Genomic DNA, 12,964 nt, shown 5'->3' with positions numbered 1-12,964 from the left:
TGTGTGTGTGTGTGTGTGTGTGTGTGTGTGTGTGTGTGTTTTACTGATGAAGGCTGTAGCCGAAAGCTTTATTAGAGTGTATTTGATTGTGACTGTGTGCAACTTGACATGTCTTCTTTACAGTAAGCAAAAAATATTTTTTCTTACATTGTTGTTTTTAATTATTTATTTATGTGGACTGAAGTGACAAATGAAAATTCGTACCAAGGCTGGGATTCAAACTGAGGTCTCCTGCCTATTAGGCAGATGTGCTTACCACTACATCACCCAAGCACAGTGGCTTTGCACAACTGCACGGACTACCCTAGCGTGTCTCCCACCGCAATTCAAATTCCCATTCATGCTTCAGTCTGATTCTTACACAGTTGGAGAGCCTCTACAATGCTGCTCTAGTTAAGGGAAAATACTAAGTGGGCTGAAGTGTGAATGGAAATTTGTACTGAGAAGGGAGGCGTCCTAGAGTGGTCCTTGCAGCTGTGCAAAGCCTCTGTGCCAGGGTGGCGTAGCAGGTAGCACATCTGATTAGTGAGCAGGAGGCCCGGGTTCTAATCCTGGCCTCAGTACAAATTTTCAGTTGTTGCATCAGTCTGCGTGTATACATCACAGATGTTTGAGACTTTAAACATTTTCTGGAACCATATAGTTCCACTTGGTTTTTAATTATTGTTTAATTTCTAAGTCTTCCCATTTTCCTGTTTTATGACTGGATAAATAAGAAAACAGCAAGGGAACTACAGCACTTGCTTTCTGCTGTCCACATCATTGCTAAGCTTTCAACATAATGTTCTTTTAAACCTGAAAACTGGAAGTTTCTTTCTTGCATACCATTCACACATTCAAACAAACTTTTTAGATTGCTTTTTGGGTGGGGTTCGCCTTTAGCAAAACACAATTTTGTTTTCTGTCCCTGACATGTTTCACTGTAGTTGCAGCATTGTCAGGGTTTATTATTATTATTATTATTATTATTATTATTATTACTACGGATTCTTACCACATGGTGTGGTTTTCCTACTGTATTAAGTTTTTACAGTATCTGTTTTTCTTTACAGTTTGTCATCGGCAAGCTCTCTCTTTTTTTGCCATCTTCTTCACTGTCAAGTTCTGTGTATTGAGTTGTCACTGTCACTGTTTAACAGCTGGTAAACAGTGACAATGACAACTCAATGTGGTAAGAAGCCATAATAATTTTTAAAAAATGAACATTGATGATGCTGCAACTGCAGTGAAACATGTCTGGGACAAAAAACAAAATTGTGTTTTGCTAAAGGCGGACTCCACCCAAAAACATCTGTTACTGTTAGAGCAAGCACAGACAAAGGAGCTTCATCCTCAAGATGATTTTTAGATGTGTGTGTTTATAAGTCAGTTATTCCTGTTTCACAGGCTTCTAAATAAATAGTAACATTTTAGTACATGATATCTAAAACAGGTTAAACACCACTTTCCATGAGAATATTTAGATTTATTACCTTGACGGTTGTGTGCTGGGCACAATTTCAAGTGGAATAGCTCCACCTTGTTCAGTAGTGAGGTACACAAATTCTTCAAGGAGATCAATGGAAATAACATAGTGCTGGAATGGAGAGTAAGTAAAACTGCCCTTGTGATGAATTCGTTGCACCAGTTGATCCATAAGCTCTTCTTCCAGAGGCCAGTCTAACTGAATGAGAACTGTCATGTGCCCAATTATTAAATCCGTGTCACAGTCAGGTCTTTGGAGACATTTCTGTAAACAAATAAGGTGTCACAGTTAAAAGGAAAAAAAGTGTGAATTAGGTAAATCACCAATCAGTTATAATCTTACAGCACATTTCACTTAGCATACCTGCCCACTTGTCTTACAGTTCCCTCATTATCAATCTTACACCCACAAAGTAAAAAGCAAATTATTATTTCATGAAAACCACATTGGGACTTCCATTTCCAACATCAGAAAAGTAAGATAATGCATATATTGTGTGTCTCTTTCATGTGATTCATCTTATGTAAGGAAAAAATGTGCAAATCATCACTGGCAATATGATAGTTGAAACTATTACTGAAAAGAAACATATAGTCCTAAAACTTCAATCTTGTTAGATAGTAGCATAGGAAGAATGAGAACATGTTTCCAACAATAATGTTAGTGACTGATGACATAACAGTGCAAAAGAGGGTGGGAGGAGGGGGAGGGAGGAGTAAATCAATGATAGACCTTAAAATACGATGACTAAAAAGAAAGTTCTTTTGCTCAATTTTCATCTAGGAATTCAGAAATAAACTAGCTACTGGATACCACATAACATGTAAATTTAAGAAAAGTACTGAGTGACGTCAGCAGTGGTACAAGTTCTCTAAGGAAATAATTTAATAATGAAGACTTGCTATCATTATTTAAGCAGAAGTCAATGTGGCCTGCTACCTCAATTATTCAATGAGGACAAACACCGCTAGTCAAGGTCATCTCACATTCCAGATTATATGGCATCATTATTTTTGTATGTAGCTCACCAAAGTCTATAATATACAGAAAAGGGATATATTGCCACTCACCATAAAGATGACAAGCTGCATAGCAGACAGGCACAATAAAAAGACACATCAGTTTTCTGCCAAAGCCTTCTTCAGCAAAGTATTCCATGTGGGAAAAATATGTCTAAAAACAAAGATGATGTGACTTACCAAACAAAAGCGCTGGCAGGTCGATAGACACACAAGCAAACACAAACCTACACACAAAATTCAAGCTTTCGCAACCAGCAGTTGCTTCTTCAGGAAAGAGGGAAGGAGAAGGAAAGACGAAAGGATGTGGGTTTTAAGGGAGAGGGTAAGGAGTCATTCCAATCCCGGGAGCGGAAAGACTTACCTTAAGGGGAAAAAAGGACAGGTATACACTCACGCACACACACACATATCCATCTGCTGCTTGTGTCTGTGTATGTGCGTCGTCTAACTAACCTTCGTAACCTCTTGGTTCATCCCTATGACATCCCCAAATCACATTCCCTACCCTCTGGCTTCAACCCTTGTAACCGCCCCCGGTGTAAAACCTGTCCATGCACCCTCCTACCACCACCTACTCCAGTTCTGTAACCCAGAAGGTGTACACGATCAAAGACAGAGCCATGTGTGAAAGCACCCACGTGATTTAGCAACTGACCTGCCTACACTGTGAAGCTTTCTATGTGGGAATGACCAGCAACAAACTGTCCATTCGCATGAATGGACACAGGCAGACAGTGTTTGTTGCTAATGAGGATCACCCTGTGGCTAAACATGCCTTGGTGCACAGCCAGCACATCTTGGCACAGTGTTACACCATCCGGGTTATCTGGATACTTCCCACTAACACCAACCTGTCAGAACTCCGGAGATGGGAACTTGCCCTTCAGTATATCCTCTCTTCCCATTACCCGCCAGGCCTCAACCTCTGCTAATTTCAAGTTGCCGCTGCTCATACCTTACCTGTCATTCAACAACATCTTTGCCTCTGTACTTCCGTCTCTACTGACATCTCTGCCCAAACTCTTTGCCTTTACAAATGTCTTTTTGTGTCTGTGTACGTGCAGATGGATATGTGTGTGTGCGCAAGTGTATACCTGTCCTTTTTTCCCCCTAAGATAAGTCTTTCCGCTCCCGGGATTGGAATGACTTCTTACCCTCTCCCTTAAAACCCACATCCTTTCGTCTTTCCCTCTTTCCTGATGAAGCAACCGTTGATTGCAAAAGCTTGAATTTTGTGTGTATGTCTGTGTGTCTATCAACATGCCAGCGCTTTCATTTGGTAAGTTACATCATATATTCCTTCAAGCAAACAAGCACATGTCATGCATGCATGAGTGCCATTTCCGGCAGCTCAGAGTGGAATGCAGAGTGCCATCTCCGGCAGCTCAGAGTGGAATGCAATTTCACTAGAATGAAAGCAGCAATCTGGAGTCGGCACAAAAGGGAAAGGGATAGCAGGGTACAGGTGAAGGGAGAGGAGAGCCCAATCTGGCAGAGCATGTACGGCCTAGATGGGAGGCACAACGAGACTGCCACTAGGTGCAGCATGGAGTGGCAGTGGGGCAGGGAGGTGGGAAGGGGAGGGAGGAAACAGGGAATGGAGAAGGAGAGGAGCAGGGAAGAGGAAAGACAGGTGCACTGGCAGAGGGTGGCACACAATGAGGGTGAGTTGATATGAACAGGGAGGAGATGCTAGAACAGATGGGATGGAAACTGTTGAGTGGAGGGTACGGGGATAGTAGGTTACTGTAGGTTGAGGTCAGGATAATTTTGGGGATGGAGAATGTGTTGTAAGGTTAACTGCCATCTGCACAATTAAGAAAAGCTGGTGGTGGAGGGGATGGTCAAGGTTGTGAAGCAGCCACTGAAAACAAGTACATTATATTCACTGCATATTATGCCACAGGGTGGTCTACTTTGCGCTGGCTTACAGTTTTGTGGTAGTTGTTCATCCTGGTGGACACATCATTGGTAGTCACACAAATAAAAAAAGCTGTGCAATGATTGCAACAGAACTGGCCTCTGATGGGGTAGGGCAAGCTCGTGACAGGACTATAGTAGGAAGTGCTCGGAGGTGGATTGGGCAGATCTTGCAATGGGCTCTTCTACAGGCAGTGGCTGGGGGTTGGGACTGGAAGTGGCATAGGGACAGACTAGGATTCTGTGGAGATTGGTCGCTTTAGGAGGGCTGGAAAGGATCTTGGTTATTCCTCATTTCAGTGCATGATATGTAGTTAAAGCCCTGATGAAGGGTCTGGGAGAGTATCAGGTGAAGAAGAGGGCACTCTTTAGTAGGTGGGGATGGTGGGAGGATTGGGGGTATGTGGGGAAAATGACATGGGAGATCTGTGGACTAGGTCTGAGAGGTAGTGCCTGTCTGTGAAGGTGTTGGTGAAACCTTCAGCATACTGGGGAAAGGAATTCTTATCACTGCAGATATGCTTCACCCAGGTGGCCAGGCTGACGGAGGGATTTTTTTGGTGTGAAAGGGGTAACAGCTGTTGAAATGCAGGTACAGCTGGGAGGTTGGTGGGTTTAATGTGAATAGAGGTGTGGATGGGGCCAGCAGAGAAGGAGGCCAACATGCAGGAAGGTGGCACAGTGAGTTGAGGAGGATCGGGTGAAGTGGATAGGAGAGTCTACATCTGAAGAATATGGTTTTAATGATGACTTGCATTAATCCGTTAGATATAAGGCTTGTAGGTACCTAAATTATGGAAAGCATTCAGTGTTTTCTTAGCACTAATTTCCAGTATTTCCACACTGCTATGCATATAGTACTGTCAGCAGACCTGGTCTCATTAGGTCCATCAAGCCCTCTCTTACATCAGACCATGGTTTCTCACACACAGTACTTCTTTTTATTCACTTTGGGAATAACAATTTTAATATGACAAATAGTATTAAAATGACTTGAGTGTTTACAGAGAAAAATGTCAGTAAATAGTACTGACTATGAACTAATAAAGTTAATACTGATAGTATGTGTACTGCTGCTGCTGCCACGAATAGTGGCAATAGTAACAGTTATAATGACAACAATAACAATAACGATAGTAGCAGATATAAAAAAATTTAAAGGTGTACAAAATAGATGTTTTCTGATATAGCATGTTCTGAGGAAAGGAAATTTAAGGAGACTGCGCCACCTGAGAATATTTGGAAATGAGGAAGATCTGATTGGAAAGAAGGATGTACATGGACATTGACAATCATTACTGGTGCTTCGGTAGATGTGTCACTTACTGTCTTCTGATGTTGGAGATGTTATTCAGTTCTCTAATATACCACGGGAGGTTATTCCAGAGTCTAGTTCCTGCTACTGAGGACTTTGAGAAAGTAGCTAACAACAGAGTGGGACACAGATGATTTTACTCTGATGGGAAGGGGTTTTTCTGCCAGAGCATTAGGATCAAGGAGAGATATGGGAGACCTCTGAATATTTGAGGTCTTTTAAACAATACCACAACAGAACTCATCATCAATAAAATATGACAAGATAAATAAAATATCTCCAGTATGATCATCTTTGCAGTTACCTGTAAATCATGGAAATTGAAGCATTCAACACCAGGGATTCAAGATATTTCCATATGGTTATACAGGTGTCTCATGAAAGACAACCGAGAGGAGTCTGCAGGTCTTGCAGCATGTTTGCCGGCTGTCGATGCTGCGTCTGCCAGTTGTTGCTATGCGTAGTCCTTGGACACCAATAGTTTGCGCATGCTTTACACTGTCCGTCTAGTATACTGGTGTTATCTTTTGAGTTCTTTTGTCAATTTTAATCTCTTCAAATATTGTTGCTAGATGTAATTATTACAACTATGCCAAATCTGTGGCTTCCCCTGCTCGTACGTCGCTGGGCCCAGCCCTCAGACAGAAACCTTGTGCGCGTCTTCTACACTGTGTATCTGAGTGTTAAGATATTTTGTTTTTGGTTTCCTGTCAAGTTTCCATTCGGTACGGAATACATGAAGGATCAATGAGCATTTCTTGTGTTGAACTATGCAAAAACAGATTCATATGTGGAATGTCAGCTTGAATTCATACGAAAATTTCCCAGTGTACAAGTTCCCAATGATTCGATGATATGCAGATTAATGAAGAAATTTCATGAGACTGGATCAGAGTTACACAAACAAAAGGCCTATAGAACCTAATCTTTTAACAAAAAACAAATTAGATAAGATACCGGAGGCCTTGGAAAAAATCCAAGTAGATCTCTGCACCATTTGGCACTTCAGACTGGTGTGTCACAAGCATCTGCTCACAGAGCTGTGCACAAACTGAAATAGAAACTATACAAAATAACGATAGTGCATTAATTGAGGAAATCAGATACTGTTGCGTGACATCGCGATTGCAACTGGCTGTTACTGTCTGTGCACAATGGGGAAGTTTAAGAACTAACACCTAACGAACAGATGTACAGTTATTTCACGCATGACAACGCAAGATCACACATCACCTATGATTCTACGACAGCAATACAAAGTGTGTTGATGATAGGACAATTGACTGGCGTCCTCATTCTCCAGATCTAAATCGGTGTGATTTTTATCCTTGGGGAATGTTAAAAGAGAAGGTGTACGCAACCAATCCCAACACTTTTGAAGAGTTGGAAAGCAGGGTTTGGCTAGTTATTTCTCACATTTTGGCAGCTGAAATTCGTTGAGTGTTTGCTAAAGTGTTCATGAGGTGACAGGCTGCTTTTACCACATAGGGGCATCATTTTGAGCACCTACTGTAAATAAAGGTAAGCTTAAGTTAATCAGACCGCAACATTGTTTATGATTAACTCAGGGGAAGTGTGCATGCAGCTGACTACGGACAGATTAGTGCCAAAGAGTTGGACACAGTGACAGCCGGAGGATGTGGTGGTGGTCGTGGCTGTGGCCTTGCCGTGCGACCTGTAGACCTCTCCCAGGCGTCTTCCCTGACACACCCTGAAGAACTAGTACAAGGAAGGGGGAAGTTCTGAGAGCAAACAAGCCATCAAAATTTTTGAAACATGGGGAATTAGCTGGAAAGAACATTAATAAAACACCATGACAGCAAATTACATGAAGGGACTCTAGTGCTTTTTCTATGACATACATTACTGATCACTGGCACTTGGAGTGACTGATGTCTATTTTGAGTTATTCACTCCAATATTTCCATGTAAGGGTATTTGGTTTAGTCACAATGGTCAAATATTAACAGTAAAATACTTGTTCACTTTGGTGCAATGCACAACAAAAACAACATAGCATAACAGAATAATTAATGTTCCTAACTAACTAACTAAATAAAATGTGTTGTATGTATTTCACGAAAAAACCCACTGAGGATGCCACAGTTGGGGCAAAACATGTTTGGGTTTTACGGAAAAACATTAATTCTGTACTTGCAAAAGGGTGGACCCATCTTTAATTCATTATTATTTTTCTGCAAGAATGGAAACAGAGTTAAGAATCACAATATGATCATTTCCATACCATTCCAGACATTTTTCTCGAATCTCAACAACAAAAACAGCAATGCAGTTCCAGCAAACCATAATAAGCATAAGGTTTAACAAAATATGTTTATCTAAAAATGTTAAATCTATGCCGAGGTTAATGTAAACACGTCATATGCAGAAAAAAAGAAAGGAGGACAAAATTTGCATGGCTTGGAAAGGAGATCCAAGAACTGTACTTGAAGAAATAACTTCTTAAAACCACACTATACAAAAACATTTAGAATTAATCAATCACATCAAACAATCTTTATTACTTAATGACATTACTGAACAGGTTAAATCTCACATAGAAACAGCAATTTAAAAGAAGCCAGAGAAACAAGATCAGAAAACACACCCACACAATAGGAATAATGCACACCAACACACATTCTATGAATAAGTTGGCAATTTAACAGAAAAAAAGTTCTCAACACAGGAAGAAGAACAGCCCCAAAAGGGATCTAAATACAGTCTAAAAACACAAATCACACAAAGAAAAATACAAAACATTATTATAGAAAATACATATAGAATAAAACAGGAAGAAAGAAAAAGTATCAGAAAATTCAATGTAGAGCTCACCGGAGAACTGGCAGCAAAAGAAACCATACATTGTTAGGAAGAACAAAAATATCTTCAATGGTTCAAGTCAACTACAGAGGGGAAAACTGCCAAAGACATGCACAAAAAACTGAAGAAACACAATGCAATGCTCACAAGGGCAGACAAGGACAGAAGACTGGTTGTCATATATGAAAGGGACTACACTAAGAAAACAGTGGTGTTCATAACAGAAAGCAAAATAACAAAATCTAAAAAGTGAATACATCCAAGAATTCCAAAGAGACATGCAAACATCAGATCCATCCACCCTGTCACAAAGCCAAATAAAAAGAACAATACAAAATAACCCCTAAGCACGTACACTCAATAGTCTACAGAAAATTCACAAGTCCAATGTTCCAATCAGACTTGCGTTAGATTTTAGAACTGTACCAGCGTATCATTTAGCCAGACAAATGCACACTTTTCTGCGAAGCCACTACACATATACAAACAACAGAAGCTTAGAAAACACCAATGATACCAAGTGGGAAAAATCAAAACTATGAATATGCCCAACACAGCCACATTACTACCATCTGAGGTTATACCAACTGAAGAAACAATCGAAACAATTGACACACATCTAAGACAAATAAACATTATCCCAGAAACAAAAACAAAAGAAATCCTGACCATTTTGAAAGTAATCAAAGGACAAAATTATTTCATGTCCCAGAAACAAAGACAAAGAAATCCTGACCAATTTGAAAGTAATCACAGGACAACATTATGTCATATTTAAAGATGAGTTATACATCCACCAGGAAGGACTAGCTCTAGGGATCACCCATAAGTGGCTTGCTGGCCATCATCTTCCATAATAAATAAGAAAACAAAATCTTTGAAGTAATAATAAAAGCAAAACAATAAAAATATTATTCTGGTACTGGTACCAATATGTTGATGACATAATTTGCTTGGTAGATGAAACACATGATCAGATACTACATTTACACAGACACATCAATACTGCAAAAATCCAGTTCACCCTTGAAACCAAAACAGACCAAAAATAACTTTCCTAGACATCACAATAGAAAGAGAATCATCCACTGATTCTCATTATATGGAAAAATCTACATCCATCAGTACGATTATTCACAAACTACACAGACTGAACAGAATTCCAATGGAAAGAGAGATATACAGAATAATGAAACATAATTTAAAAGATTGGCACCAAAAATTGTTACAAAACGAACATTGTAGATACTCTGAAACATAAAATAAGAACACAACTAACATGGAACACATACAACATATTACAGCACAACACACCAGTAACCACCACACAGAATACAAGAAGAAGAAACCACAATCAACAAGAATACATAGCATGCACCGTGATTTGATGACAAAATAACACAGAATTGGAAACATTACAAGAAACATGGTACAAATGTGACAAATAGAATAAACAATATTCTACAGAAAATATTAAAAATACCCAACATCACCATAGGTAAATATAACACAGTAGGTATGTACTAATTAAGCTGCAAAGGCGATGCTTCAGTATATGCCAGACAGATAAGAAGAAATTTCAGGGCAAGACACACAGAACATTTAAGAACACTTTCTTATTTTTTTCTGCAGAGTACTGATTGTTCTATATGTCACATATATACCTTATTTTCTCATAATGTTTCCGGTACTGCTTTATTTTTTAGTCAAACCACCTCATTAGAAACAGCCACTTCTCCTGTGGTATAGAAACAGACATACAGATCCTAAAACAGTAATCATTTGTACCATTTTTTTTTTTTACAGTAGAATGAAACTATGACATCCACAGAGCTATGACACAGGGCTCAACACCCGAAATGAACTCTTAAACATCCTTCCCCCAGACCCCCCCCCCCCCTCCCCCAATACACAAAGAAAACAAATGAAACAAACCAAATTGCAGCTTTCAATTGAAAACGAAACACTGAACCAAAGGCCTTCAAAAACATATCAAAAAACTGTGCAGAAAAATCTGTGTACAAGCTCAGCAACATAACAAGACACACAATACATCAATGAACAAGACAAAACATGAGTAAACTTTGTTAAAAATGAAAAATAATGCATGAATAACAATCACATCAGACATTCTCTATACCAACGGCTCTCAAAATTTTTTTACCAGTGTCCAGAGGTCATTCTAAACACACAAACAACAACAAGATCATGCTTGGCACGCAAATAAAAACCAGTCACAGAGCAGGAAAGCCAAACACATCAATTGTAAAGTTAAAAAGTGCACAATCTATGTTTTTACCAGAACATGTATTTTAAAGGATATGCTTCTAAACCAAGATTCAGTGCAATCAATGCCCTAAGATCCTTTACGTTTGCAGGTGATACAGTGTATTACTTTAAACCTGTGGCTGACTTTGGTTTGCAGTTACAGGAGACACACAATGTAAATCAAAGGTAAAGTGCATAAGATTTAAATAACGACAAAATCTAGTGTTACATATTTCTTACCCTAAATAAAATCTGTATGTCTGTATGTATTTCAGGAAAAAATAAAAGAAAAACACTAATTGTGTACTCGCAAAAAGTGGACCCCTCTTTAATTCATCATTAATTAACTAAAGCTAATGAAGTACCTTAAGTGTGGCTAATACTAGCTTCACACAGTAGTACAGCAGATGAGACCTCCCTATGGGAAGGAAGTGCAGGTGACGACCGGAGCGGGATACTTGCTGTAAGCTTCCTGGTACAAAAGGAGAGGAAGCAGGCACTGCTGACAAAATAGCGACCACTTGCATCACCTGTTCCACTGCTGCCTGGAACAGAAATGGGGATCACATTCTATCAATGCATACCACAGAGAAAATACATGCCTGACAAAAAGCTGTGTTGATTAAATGAAATATTCTGCAACATTTCAATAAATGCACAATCAACAGGGATATATTAGTTCTTAATTGGTTCGCAGTTAACCAAAGTTTATTCTTTCACATAAAAACATTGAAGCTGATACAAGTAAACGGTAAGAACACAATCTGAGAGCAACTGCCTGCTGCACTGTACTTATATGGAGGAGGGCTCCAATAGATGGAGTGGTGAAAGTCAAGCCATGCACGAGACATGTGGACCACTGCAGACAGCCTCTGGTGGCCGGTCCACATAGTTTCCATTGGTGGACTATTGGTGGTTTAGCGCACCGGAGGCCTTGTTTTATGATGTGTATCCAGGTATTATGCACAGATATTTAACATCCACCCATCTTTGGGGAAAGGGTACACCTACAATAAGGGCATCAGGGCGACTGTGGAAACAGGCACAGCCTCTGCAGCGGGTGATGACAATGGCAGAGGCAGCGTGAGATTCCTGGTCAGAACTGGTGAACAGGAGTGGACATTGTGTGTCCAAGTACATGTGGATTGGCCAGTCCCCCTTGAAGACATGTAACAATGGGAGTAGTAGTATCCTGAGGTCCAGGTCCTTTATGTGGTGGAACTGCACTGACAGAGAAGGTGTCAGCCACTTTGGCGGGGCTGCCAGGGATGCCAGAGTTGGAGGACTTGACAGCACCAGTCCTGCCAGTGGCGGAATAGCAGGACGGGCTGGCAACAGGCACATGAGGGCCAGACTCAAGAGGAGAGACAGGAGGTGGTGACATCCACAAGGAGAGCAGGTCTGCCCTCACAGCAGGGATGCCTCGGGAGGCCGAGATAGGTGCTGAGCGAGAAGGTGATGGTGGTAAAAGACAGCCCTCACCATCGTGCGAGGATGCAACTGGCCACGGTGGCATGCCACCAGCCCCTCACTGTTGCGCACCATACAGAGTGACACCAGTGGCAGCTCTGGACTTTGACCAGAATCCACTTGGATTGGTGGCCAAACCCTTCGAACCCAGACTGGGGAGCCAAGGGCGAACCATGACAAGGGATATGCCAACAGTTGGTGAAGCGGCATCAGCAGATGCAGGAGGGCGTGTGGCTGATAAGTGTCAAGCATCTTGACTGGACTCAGATCACTCACTGGCGTCGACCTGTAGGTACTCAAGAAATGAGGCATGGTGTCATCTGTGGAGGAGTCTGTGACATATTTCTTCATGGATGAGACATTCTGCCTTGCCATTATATTGGGGGCATAAGGGAGGAGCAGTCACATGGCGAATGCATTGACGGGTGCAAAATTGTGGAAGGTCTGAACACAAACTGTGGACCATTATCTGTCATAAGCATATAAGGCAATCCTTCCAGGAAAAAAAGATTAATTCGGAGATGGCCTGAATGGTAGCTGCAGCTGACATTGAAGGACAGCAGATAACATATGGAAATTTAGAGAACGCATTGACAACCAAAACCCAGTAAGAATTTAGGAAGGGTTGCACGAAATCAACATGGACGCATTCCCATTCATGCCCATGGCTCTGTCTATGGA

The 12,964-nt window shown here is 40.7% G+C and overlaps 1 protein-coding gene across 2 annotated transcripts in view; it reads right to left on the bottom strand.

Annotated features, from left to right (window-relative positions):
- LOC126284579 (integrator complex subunit 10) overlaps nt 1-12,964 on the bottom strand; it is a 106,850-nt gene that overhangs the window by 10,285 nt on the left and 83,601 nt on the right. For both annotated transcript variants that reach the window (XM_049983600.1, XM_049983601.1), the window contains exons 11-12: nt 11,179-11,358; nt 1,473-1,729 (exon numbers count right to left, since the gene is read on the bottom strand). In XM_049983600.1, coding sequence (XP_049839557.1) covers nt 1,473-1,729; nt 11,179-11,358 — 437 coding nt within the window. The remainder of the gene's footprint in view (nt 1-1,472; nt 1,730-11,178; nt 11,359-12,964) is intronic.

This window comes from Schistocerca gregaria, chromosome 8 (assembly GCF_023897955.1).
Source record: "Schistocerca gregaria isolate iqSchGreg1 chromosome 8, iqSchGreg1.2, whole genome shotgun sequence".
NCBI lineage: Eukaryota > Metazoa > Arthropoda > Insecta > Orthoptera > Acrididae > Schistocerca > Schistocerca gregaria.
The sequence above is the reverse complement of the archived record's forward strand: the minus strand, read 5'-3'. Positions and strand labels throughout refer to the sequence as shown.